General features: G+C 37.7%; 1 protein-coding gene across 2 annotated transcripts in view; it reads right to left on the bottom strand.

Annotated features, from left to right (window-relative positions):
- Positions 1-7,203: 7,203 nt before the first annotated feature.
- Positions 7,204-12,845, bottom strand: part of LOC131075744 (dihydrodipicolinate reductase-like protein CRR1, chloroplastic) — a 116,872-nt gene continuing 111,230 nt past the window's right edge. For both annotated transcript variants that reach the window (XM_058012624.2, XM_058012623.2), the window contains 3 exons: positions 7,905-8,003; positions 7,706-7,792; positions 7,204-7,573 (listed from right to left, as the gene is read on the bottom strand). In XM_058012624.2, coding sequence (XP_057868607.2) covers positions 7,541-7,573; positions 7,706-7,792; positions 7,905-8,003 — 219 coding nt within the window. In that variant the 3' untranslated portion in view covers positions 7,204-7,540. The remainder of the gene's footprint in view (positions 7,574-7,705; positions 7,793-7,904; positions 8,004-12,845) is intronic.

Here is a 12,845-nt window from a genome sequence, read left to right as displayed (position 1 = left end):
TGGACATGAATCACCGATGGTGGCTACAGGATTGGTAGCAAAGGCACTCATTGATTACAACATCCCTAAGGTAAGAATCCCTTCAATAATAGTGTAGTTTGATAGAGTTGAATGCAAAGCTTAATAGCTACATGTTCTGATTGAGATTTGGTTGAATTGCATGCTAGCCCCACAATCCCATAATCATGTCATTTAGCGCAAAGGGACTGCTAAAACCAAATGCCATAGTGATGATAAGTAATAACTTAAAATAGGGATTGCACCCAAAGCCAAGGAGAAATGACTCTCATCATGAGGTCATTTGGTTGAAATCCAATTGAAAGAATTCATAAGAAGAAATTGTTGAGATACATGTGTCTCAACCTTGCAATTTTTGGTAAATTGTTTCAAATGTAGTTGGGAGGTTTCCCATGTGTCGGTGCCTTGAAAAAAGGTATAAGAGTTGTTAAAAGATGCCTTGTCCATAGTATAATATAGGAGGGCCATTTTTAGAGATTATGTGACACATTTCATGTTGGTTATGAGGGTCAAAAATAGGGGATAAGAGTTTGGACGTGAGTAACTACTTTTAACATGGTTTTCTTATCTTGGAAAAACAAATGTCAAGGGTGGGCAACACATATCATGGAGGTTTTGCCCATGGTATTGTAAAACCACAAATGGTTTCCAGGTTGTAAAATTCTTATATAATGAGGGCTTGGAGAGGAGTTTGTATCATGAAGTTTTGGTTTGCAAGGCTAGGTGCTAGAAGGATGCTAATGAAGTCTCTCTGAGCTTGAGTTGAGGTGACGCTCTTGTAAGAACTTGCATTGCAAGTGTATTGTAATCTCTTGTTGATTTGTTAATATACTATGCAGGTTTTAGAGTGTGGGGTTTTTCACCCGTATGGGTTTTCCCCACGATAATCGCTATGTTATGTGTTTCTTGTTTTACTTCTACTCTATTTGCTTCTTGTGATCTTTGTGATAGTTTAGTTGAAATTTGCAAAATCGTCCTCTCAAGATTAGCGTAGGAAGCATTTCCGCACACCTTTGCTTCCTTACAAGTGGTATCAGAGCCTGGCCAGTTTTGGTTCTATTTGTTGGGTACAGGGTTTTTTGAGCTAATCAAGATTTGAGTGGGAGCTTGTGCAGAGTATTTCATTTCTGTATTGCAGGATTGTAAAGATGGCAAGTATATCAAGGAGGATTGATGTAGAGAAGTTTTCTGGCACAAACTTTGAAATGTGGACGCTGAAGATGGAAGATCTGTTGATTGATCGAGATCTATGGGATGCAGTCGATGAGAATAAGTCAAGGCCCGCAGATCCGACTTTAGCTGCACAATATGATATAATGGATAGAAAAGCTAAAGGTCTCATAAGATTGTGCCTTGCAGACTCAATTCTGATTAATGTCCACGAAGAATCTATTGCGAAGAAGCTCTGGAAGAAGCTAAGTGAGATCTACCAAGCAAAATCACTTGTGAATAAAATTTTCTTGAGGAAGAAGTTGCATTCCTTGAGAATGGAAGAAGGTGGACGAATTTCTGAGTATCTGGAAAGTTTTAATATGTTGGTGACTCAGTTGACCTCAGTTGGGGTACCAATGGATGAAGAAGAAAGGTGCCAAATCCTGCTATGTTTGTTGCCAAACTCATGGGACAGCCTTGTGATGGCCATAGAGAGCACTGCAGTCGTCTTGAAGATGGAGGATGTTGTTGGTTCTCTACTTTCTGAGGAGATGAGAAGGAAGGTTTCTCTGAATGCCAAAGAGGCTCTGAGTGTTCGAGGAAGACCAAAAGAAAGAGGCAAGAATGAAAAGCATAATGGTCGTTCTAAGTCCAAGAATAAGGGGAGATCAAAATCTCCTGGTAAGTCCAAGGTAATTTGCTGGAATTGTGGAAAGCCCGGACATTTCCGAAAGGACTGTAAAGAAGAAAAGAAGAAAAAGAAGAAGAAGCAAGATTCTGATTCTGAGTCCGAGAAGGAAGATGGAGATGCTTTTATTGCAGCCTTGGCCACTCGTGCAGGTGACAATGCATGGTTGATAGACTCAGGTGCATCTTTCCACATGACTCCTATTAGAAACTGGTTTAGTAAGTATGAAAAGTTTGATGGTGGTAAGGTGTATCTGGGTGATAACTCCTTTCTTGATATTGTTGGTCGTGGAAGTGTTCGTGTTAAATTTTCTGATGGTAGAACTAGAAGATTTGATGGTGTCTTGCATAATCAGGGACTAGCAAGAAATTTGTTATCTGTTAGCAAACTAATAGATGCGGGTGTGCATGTACAGTTTTCTGAAGCAGGTGTGAAAATGGTGAGAGGTGCTATGGTAATAGCAAGAGGAAGCAGAATGGGTACATTGTACCAACTTGATGCATGCACAGTTGAATGCAATAGCACTTCTGATAAGACTGTGATAAAGACTATGTTGGAAAAGGAGAGGGTGTCTCTTTCAATAGATGGTCATGGTTTTTGGGTACCCAAGGGTGCTCTGTCTATCGAATCAAAGTTGCTTGCAGAGAAGACAATGTTGTGGCACCTGAGACTTGGTCACATAGGTGAGAAGGGTCTACGAACTTTGAAAAATAAGAACCTTGTTAATGGGTTGAATGATTGCAATCTTGAATTTGACTTTTGTGAGCATTGTATTTATGGAAAACAAAACCGCATTCAGTTTTACTCCAGTTCTTATAAGTCTTCAAGTATTTTGGATCTAATCCATTCGGATGTATTTGGTCCAGTTGATGTTTCTTCTATTGGTAAATCAGTTTATTATGTTTCTTTCATTGATGATTTCAGTAGAAGAACATGGGTTTATTTTCTTAAGAGTAAAGCTGAAGTTTTCAGTTGTTTCAAAAAATTTAAAGCAATGGTTGAGTTGCAAACTGGAAAGAAGATAAAATGTTTAAGGACAGATAATGGTGGTGAATATTGCTCCAATGATTTTGACACATTTTGTAAAGATTGTGGTATTAAGAGACAGAAGACAACTCCATATTCTCCACAACAGAATGGAGTTGCAGAAAGAATGAACAGGACCTTGATGGAGAAGGCTAGGAGTATGCTAAGTGGTGCTAGTCTAGAACAAAAGTTCTGGGTTGAAGCTGTAGCCCCTGCCTGCTACCTGATAAACAGGTCTCCTACATCAGCTCTTGTTGATAAAACGTCAATGGAAGCGTGGTCGGGCCACAAGCCTTCACTTAGTCATCTGAGAGTTTTTGGTTGTGAGGCATATGCTCATGTGCCAAAGGAGAAGCAGACAAAATTGGATAACAAAGCTGTTAAATGTATATTCATTGGATACAATTATAGTGTGAAAGGATACAAGCTTTGGGATCCTGTTGCACAAAAGGTATTTTATTCCAAAAGTGTTATTTTTAGAGAAACTAAGTCTTCTTCTGTTACAGTGCAGCCAGAACAAAAGGAAGAAAAGAAAGATGTGATTCAACTGCCTGCTACACCTGAAAAAGTTGAATCGAGGCCCTTAGAAAGACAAGAAGTTGATGAGAGCTCTACGAGTTCTAAATCATTAGAGGAAGAAGAAGAACCTGAACCTGAACTTGTTCGAAGGTCTACTAGACAAAGAAAACCACCTGAAAGGTATGGGTATTCTCCTGATGATTGGAGATACATATTTTCTTTGAATGCTAATATTGATGAACCAAAATCTGTAGAAGAGGCTCTTGATATGAATGATTCAGAGTCTTGGAAAATTGCCATGGATGAAGAGATGGCAGCCCTTAAGAAGAATGACACATGAGACCTTGTACCATTGCCTGAAGGACGAAAGTCTGTTGGTTGCAAATGGGTGTTCAAAAGGAAGATAGGTTTAGATGGAAGAATTGAGAAGTACAAAGCACGTTTGGTTGCAAAAGGTTACTCCCAGGTTGAGGGAGTAGATTATGGTGAGATTTTTTCTCCTGTAGCCAAAATGACATCCATTCGTTTCTTGCTTTCTATTGCAGCAGCTTATGATCTAGAGGTCGAACAAATGGATGTAAAAACTGCTTTCCTTCATGGAGATTTGGAGGAAGAAATTTATATGACACAGCCAGAGCACTATGTGGTAAAAGGTAAAAGTAATTTGGTCTGTAAGTTAAAGAAATCCTTGTATGGTTTAAAACAAAGTCCTAGGATGTGGTACCAAAAGTTTGATACATATGTATTGAGTTTGGGGTTTGTGTGGTCTAAATCTGATCACTGTATATATTTCAAATCTGATGGTGATCGTTTCCTGGTTATTGCCTTGTATGTTGATGACATGTTGTTTATTGGGAAAGGAAAAGGTTTGATTGCAGAATTAAAATCTCAACTCTCGGCAAAATTTGATATGAAAGATCTTGGTGCAGCAAGACACATTCTGGGAATGGAGATTGTAAGAGATAGACAAAACAAAAAGCTTTGGCTAGGCCAGAGTAAGTATGTTGGTACTATTCTGAGAAGATTTAATATGAAAGATTCTAGACCATTGAGTGTTCCTGTTACAATGGGAACAAAGCTTTCTAGTTCACAGTGTACTACATCCCCATTGGAGATGGAAGAGATGAGTCGAGTACCATACCAAAGTGTTGTTGGAAGTTTGATGTATGCTATGGTTTGTACAAGACCAGATATTGCCCAAGCAGTGGGAGTTCTTTCCCGTTACATGTCTAATCCAGGAAGAGCACATTGGGATGCAGTAAAAAGAGTTTTTAGATACTTGCAAGGTACCGCGGAGTACTCTATATGTTTTCATGGAATAGGAAATGAACATTCCTTAGCTATTAGAGGCTTTGTGGATTCAGACTGGGCTGGTGATGTTGATAGAAGAAGATCCACCAGTGCATATGCGTTTACATTATTTGGTGGTGCAATTAGCTGGATGAGCAAGCGACAGGCTGTGGTCGCTTTGTCCACTACAGAGGCAGAGTATATGGTAGCTACTCATGCCTGCAAAGAAGCCATTTGGCTTAAGAGATTATGTTCAGATATAAAGTTTAAACAGGGTGTAGTGACAATTTATAGTGACAGTCAGAGTACAATCTGCCTAGCGAAGAACCCGACTTTTCATGCCAGGGCCAAACACATTGATGTACAATATCATTTTGTGAGAGATATGGTTAGGATGGCAGGGTGAAGCTGGAGAAGGTAGAAACTTTGGTGAATGTTGCTGATTCATTAACTAAGCCCGTGAGCACAGAGAAGTTTAGATGGTGTTCGCAGTCTATGGGCCTCTTGGCCCTTGATTGTTGAGTCCATGGTAATATGGATCCCCTGACTCTTGCAAGGTATTCGACAAGTGGGAGAATGTTGAGATACATGTCTCAACCTTGCAATTTTTGGTAAATTGTTTCAAATGTAGTTGGGAGGTTTCCCATGTGTCAGTGCCTTGAAAAAAGGTATAAGAGTTGTTAAAAGATGCCTTGTCCATAGTATAATATAGGAGGGCCATTTTTAGAGATTATGTGACACATTTCATGTTGGTTATGAGGGTCAAAAATAGGGGATAAGAGTTTGGACGTGAGTAACTACTTTTAACATGGTTTTCTTATCTTGGAAAAACAAATGTCAAGGGTGGGCAACACATGTCATGGAGGTTTTGCCCATGGTATTGTAAAACCACAAATGGTTTCCAGGTTGTAAAATCCTTATATAATGAGGGCTTGGAGAGGAGTTTGTATCATGGAGTTTTGGTTTGCAAGGCTGGGTGCTAAAAGGATGCTAATGAAGTCTCTCTGAGCTTGAGTTGAGGTGATGCTCTTGTAAGAACTTGCATTGCAAGTGTATTGTAATCTCTTGTTGATTTGTTAATATACTATGCAGGTTTTAGAGTGTGGGGTTTTTCACCCGTATGGGTTTTCCCCACGATAATCGCTATGTTATGTGTTTCTTGTTTTACTTCTACTCTATTTGCTTCTTGTGATCTCTGTGATAGTTAAGTTGAAATTTGCAAAATCGTCCTCTCAAGATTAGCATAGGAAGCGTTTCCGCACACCTTTGCTTCCTTACAGAAATGTGGGAAGATAAATTTTATCCATACGATCCTTCTAGGAAGAAAAGTAAAACATAAAGATGAACTTTGTTAATTTTCATTTATTTTCCAATAAAAGTGGATATCATATTAGAAATTTGTAATATTTGAAGTTGCTAATGAGACGTCCAAAAGCATGCTACTGAAATAATAACCAAGCTCCAGTCCGTGCATCTATTCTATCGACAAACTACATGACAATCCAAAACTAAAATATGTAGGAAAGACAATTTCTACCTGTATATAGCAAAGCTGTAAGCAGTTAGCCATCCTTCTTTCTACATCTTAGATTCTTTCCTTTTCAATCCTTTGGTGGAGTGAATAATAAATGGGTAGAAAGATTCATTAGCCAAAATCTGGCACAAAGGAAACAAAACGCGGAAAAAATAAGAAGGAATCAATGGTGACATCATCATGCCTATCTTGTAACATACTGGATGCACGTGAAAAGCATCTGGCTATTTCCACTGAACAAAATCTGCAATCATGTTAATCAGAACAATAACATTTCTATGACTGCCAAAGCATAAATTTTTTAATATCTTCCCGTAGTTAGTAATATCTAGTTTAGTTTCACATACAAACACAGAGATTATGGCAAATTATAAACTAGCGTACCTATCTTTAGAAGAATATAGGTAAAGTACACAAAAATATATTATATTTGTTCATTATTTTACTTAAAAAATAATTATATTATTATATTATTATATTGTAATTAATATTTAAATTATTATTATATTAAGATATTGTAATAAATATTAAATTACTATTAAGATCTGATTATATTATTATGTTTATGTGTAATACGTCTTCCGCGCAATTAGATGTTGCCAGATATGAATTATTTCTATTAAAAAATCCATCTCTTGAATGAACTGGTGGATATATTAAAAATTGTAAATCGGTCTGCAATGATGAAGAGTAATTACAAATCCCAATGGGAGCCTCCCATAGTTGCTCGTGATGGTGCTTAGTTATTAACTAGACACCTCTCAATACTCATGATGAATGATGAATGATTAAGCTATCTGAATCAAGGTATACTCTTGCACATACAATAAAACGAAGCGGATCCAACTTCTTAGGAGATAAAGGTTTCTATAAATAAAAGCAGATATTACTGGCACTATCTATGCTGCTGCATGCAAAGATTTATTTCTTGCCAACACATCGCAGCTTTTATCGTAAGTTCACTCGAATGAATTGACTAACCTGTAATGAATTATATATAGTATATACTTTTCAAGATGTTTCCCTGATCAATAAATAAATGTTTTGGCCCTTTCGCCAAATGACTAAATCACATTGGAAACAAATACAGGAATGAGCATCAGATGTTTACTAAGGAAGGACATATGAAGTGTTGTGCCATAAGGAACAAAATTTTTGGAACCACACTAAACATTGACAGAGAGATATACATGCATTGGATTTTATCCAAGCCATAGAAATTTGGAGGTCCAAACATTTGGAAAAGAACCCATCATTTGCTCATATTGTAAAATTGTTGCAAAGTGTTGATTAGTAAATACGGATCCCCTTTTTCATAGAAACTTCTCCAATCCATAGACCAAGGACTGCACAAAATTTTCAACTTCAACAATGATTAAGCTCGAAAGAAGTTCTGTTCATTTGTTTTCACTAAAGCCAAAAAAATCATGCTTTCAGAAAGAAAAAAAAAAGATGTGGAGATGAGTACAACAAAATACCTTTAGTCTAACAACTCTCCGAATAGCCAAAAGAAGGCCTGGCATTAATGACTGCAAATTTGTCATGTCATGCTTTATGGACAAAACCTGCAAGTAAAACAGGCAGATTATGGCATATTAATTCAACATAGAGTTATTCTTAACAATCAAGTTTAAAAGGAATGCCCAAACAACTTAACTTTATTTTTTTGTAATCTACCTCTCCAGGTGCAGAGAAGTGTACTTCCATGCTTGAGCAGAGCCCTGGCAAAGCCATACTATGCACACGTACACCATCCCCAACAACTGCACCCCTTGCCTTTGTTCATCAAATATCCACAGATTAACCAACCTTTAGTTGTTTACTTAAAATGACCAATTTGCAAGATAAGGTGAAAATTTCATACAGAAATTTATAGCATTTCGCAATAGAATGTTTTATGCATACACCAACAATCACAATCAATAGCTATTATCTGAATATACCCGTGATCCTCTTGTACTTTCATAAATAAAAGGCAACACCCATAATGATTTGAGCATATTAGAGCTTCATGACTGCAGATACCAAGTATAGCAACATGGACACTTTGGTATTAAAGGCTACGCATAAAAATATGTGAACTTTACAAACATGTATCTTTTGTAATTGCACTGCCAATTTCAGTTGAAGTAAATCTAGCTGCAAGTTAATCTATGACTCGTCTTTGAATACTTTTTCTATGCCAAAAATAATCACTAATAAACCTTTTGAACAGAAAAAAGACATTAATATTATAGCGTAAAAATTAGTATGGATCAGAGCTATAACTATGGTATCATGATTATGGTCATCTAACCCTCATAATGGGGTTGGCATTATTTCGAAAAATAAAACACAGAATTATTTCCAAGATATGCGATGTTAAATCAAGGAGTGAAAGTCTCCTTAAATAAGAGTTACAAGAGATTAATCCGTAAAGGATAAGAGCAACAGCTACGAAAGCAAAGGATAAAAACTTAACAAAAAGAATAAAAGAATATTTCTAAAGTGTATCTTAAAGACATAATTGACCATTATAAACTAATATTACATATTACTTTAATACCCTCCCTTGATAGTCCATCTACTAACTACACCAACTTTATCCTTAAGTTTTACAAATTTGTCAAGATTCAAGAACTTGGTAAGAATGTCTGCAGTTTGATCCTCAATTGGACAACACTACAACATCATTGATCCATCTTCTACAAATTGCATGATGAATTGACAATGAAGCTCTAGATGTTTGGTACACTCATGGAAAAATAGATTCTTGGCAAACTTTAGCACCACTTGAGTCACAAAACAAGGGTGAAGGTTCTGCTTGAGGCATTTTCATGTCTAAAAGCACCCTTTTGAGCCATACTACCTCACATGTTACTTTTATTGTTCCTCAATACTCTGCTTTTGTTGCGGAAAGTGCTGCTGCTGCTTGTTGCTTGCTGGTCCATGTGACTGCACTTGTGCCAAGGTTGAAAACATATCTAGAAGTGGATTTCCTCTCATCAACAAAACTTTCCCAATTTGAATCTGTGAACCCAACCAGCCTAGGATATTTGTTTTTGCTATAGAGAATGTCAAAATCAAGTCTCCCTTTCACATATCTCAACACCTGCTTTGCTGCAACCCAATGTTCTGCCTTTGGTGCTGTCATGAATCTAGAATTGTAACTCGTGCATTGCTCAAATCAGGTTTCGTGGCTATAAGATAGATAAGGCTTCCCACGAGATGCCTAAAAGCTAACTCATTTATTACCTTTGAGTCTATTTTGGCTAAAAGATTCAGCCCTTTCTCCATAGGTGTAGACAAGATTTTGCAATTATCATTCTAAACTTGTCGAACAAACTCCTAGCATATTAGATTGAGAAATAAATATACCACCACCTACTTGCCAAACTTCTACACCTAGGCAATAATGTAGGAGGCCTAAGTCAATCGTGTCAAAATCTTTACTCAAATTACATTTGATTTTTCTCAATCAAATGCACCTCACTACTTGTATCATCATAAATGACCAATAAAATGATCTCATTACCTATGCTTTTGATGTAGAAATTTGGATCTGAAGAACTTCTCTAGAATCTTTGTTCAACCAAATACCTATCAATTTTAATGTGCCATGCCTTGGGTGCCTGCTTTAGGCCATATAGAGCTTTATCTAGTCTGCATACCTAATGCTCCTTTCTTGCAACCTAAAAACCCTAAGGTTGAGACATGTACACTTCTTCCTCCAAATTGCCATTGAGGAAGGAACGAATTTACATCCATGTGATTGACTTGCCAACTAAACAAACGATGCTCATCATTGTTGTAGGAGAAAAGGTCTCCTCATAGTTAATACCTTCTCTTTGGAGAGCCCTTTTGCAACCCACTATGCTTTGTATTTGTCAAGTGTACCATCAGCTTAGAACTTGACTTTATAGACCCATTTATAGCCAATGGGTTTATTCTCTGGTGCAAGATCTGAAAGAACCCAAGTCTTGTTTTTCATAAGACTCTTATGTTTAGTTTCTCCATGACCTTTTCCCATTTAGGTTTACCTTTTTCTTCCTCAAACACTAGTGGCTCACAAATTTTTTGAATGTTAGCCATAAGAGCAAAGTTAACTATGTTCTTGCTCTTGTCTTTGGATGATCTACCCTCGATCATTTCATCATCATCATCAGTGATGCTTTCCCACCGTTTTGGCCTCTTCTTAGAAACCTCTCCATTTAAAGCAGCATTACCATCATGACTTAGGCTCTCTATTTCTATGTCATTTAGTAAATATGATCTAGGTTATCCACAATAGATTCTTATGGTAAGTACCTGTTGTGACCATTTCACACATCGCCCCATTGCAAATGGGGACCCCCTCTTTTTGCTCGTTTTTCCCTCGCCTTTCGCCTTCGTTTTTAGGATTTTGTTAGTCAGTTAGTCGTCTGGATTTAGGGTCAAGCCTTAGGGTTTTTATTTTTGTCTTTTCAAGCCAAAATCCAGTCGTTTTTGAGAGCTTTTTGAGCTTCCTTTCTAGGATGCAAATTTTGAATGTAATAAATTCGCCAAAATTGTCTAATTTTCAATTGGAATGTTGATGCAGAGCTTTAATTTGTCTAAGTGTCGAAGGTGAAATGTGAATTTTTGTCCGATTGAATATTTTGACCAAATTTTGACCTTTTTTGATTTTGATCCTAGGCATTGGAATTGTTTTGTTTTCGCCTTGTGAAGTGTTAAAATGTGAAAAATCATGTTATTTTGGCCTGTAGGAGCAAAATCACTCCTGTCCCTCAGTGAAGGACGGGAGCTCATTTTCAAATATCTCACTACCCCTGCAGAATCCAGACAAATTTCGAGTTGGAAGTGATGGAGAACGGCGAGATCTTTCCATTGAATATAAATTGAAGATTTTCATGAGCACAGAAATGCCTCCAGGAGGAAAGTCGCTCCTGTCCCTCAATGAAGGACCGGAGCTACAAATTCAATTTTGCCTTGTCCTTGCGAGATTTCGATGACTTGATAATTTGAGAGGGTCCAAAGGAAGATGCTTTACCAAATGAATATAATTTGAGATGCAAAAATGAAGGAGAATGACCTAGAATGACCAAATCGCTCCTGTCCCTCTCCAAGGGACCAGGGCGAGGTACCTTGTAGCTCTCGTCCCTCTCCCAGGGACCAGAGCGATTTCCTTCATTGTACAGAATCCAGGCAAAAGACAAGGCAAGTTTACGTTCAAGGGCAAGGAAAAGCACGAGATGAACTCATTGAATACAAATTGAAGATTTTTTAGACGTCCACAAGAGTGCTAAGACCCAATTTGCTCCTGTCCCTCAGGAAGGGACCAGAGCGATTTTTGTTATAATTGATTTTCTTGCCAAGTTGCAGACAATGTCAAGGCATGGACGAATGGAGTAGAGCATGACGAGTCCGTTGAATATAAACTTGGAACCTGACAAAGTGAAATAAAGGCCACAAGAGGAGGATCGCTCCTGTCCCTCTCCAAGGGACCAGGGCGATACAATGGTTATATTGCCTTTTACTTAAGTTTAAGACCGATCCAAGTCAGGACAAGGCGGCAAAGGACATTTCAAGGCGTCTTCATCATGCACAAACACTCAAAGGTCGTTATAATGAAGAGATTTACACACTAAGACCTAGATCGCTCCTGTCCCTCTCCAAGGGACCAGAGCGATGTTGAATATATTGGTCATTTCTTGCAAGTTCTACGTAAGGTTAAAGTTTCACAAGGTCTTGGAGGGTCCGTGGAAAGGTAGGAAGATGATACACAGAAATTTTGAACGTAAAATGTTCATCGTTTTGAACATGGAGACCATATCGCTCCTGTCCCTCTCCAAGGGACCAGGGCGATTTGCTTTGGATTCTCAATTTTGCCCCAAGTTCGTGCTAAGACAAGACTTCATAAGGATAAACAAGGTTCAAAGCATCATTTGAAGATAACTTGCAGGAGTTTTGAACGTCCAAACGTTGCTAGTCATGCTAAAGACTCACATCGCTCCTGTCCTTTGGACAAGGACCAGGGCGATGGACACCCAAGGGCACTTATGAACGCATGTAAGACGATCAAATTCGAAGGATTCATCATAATGATCAATGTTGAACGTGGAGATGAAGGAGTTGAACGTGAAAAATGCAAAAATCAAGACAAAATCATGGATCGCTCCTGTCCCTCTCCAAGGGACCAGAGCAATGAGGTACGTCCCTTTGTTTTCACAATTTTGGCGCCAAATAAACAAATTCAAATTTCCTTAAATGCTAAGTTCAATAAAAAATTGAAAATCCTATTTAATTTGGCATTTAATGTGGCGTTGATCTTTTATTAATTATTTTTGCCTTTATAAAAATCGAAATTTGCAAATTAAAAACGTAAGGCATTAATAATTAATTAATTAATTAATAAAAATCGCATGGAGCGCTCATGTATCCAAGTCGGCCTTGTTATTTTAATTAAAAATCATTTTAAAAAAGTGGTTTTATCTCCAAGTCGGCCTAAGGGATGAATGGGTGAAAGCGCTATATATGGAGGGTGAGAGATATCATTTTCACATAATCATTTTTATTCTACATGCGAATTGAGGAAAGCAAAGAAGGTGCGAAGTGTGCTTGAAGTGTGGAGTGCGAATTACGTTGAAGACCAAAGGTGGC

This window comes from Cryptomeria japonica, chromosome 1 (genome assembly GCF_030272615.1).
Source record: "Cryptomeria japonica chromosome 1, Sugi_1.0, whole genome shotgun sequence".
Taxonomy (NCBI): Eukaryota; Viridiplantae; Streptophyta; class Pinopsida; order Cupressales; family Cupressaceae; genus Cryptomeria; species Cryptomeria japonica.
Note: the sequence above shows the minus strand (reverse complement) of the source record. Positions and strands in the feature narration are given on the sequence as shown.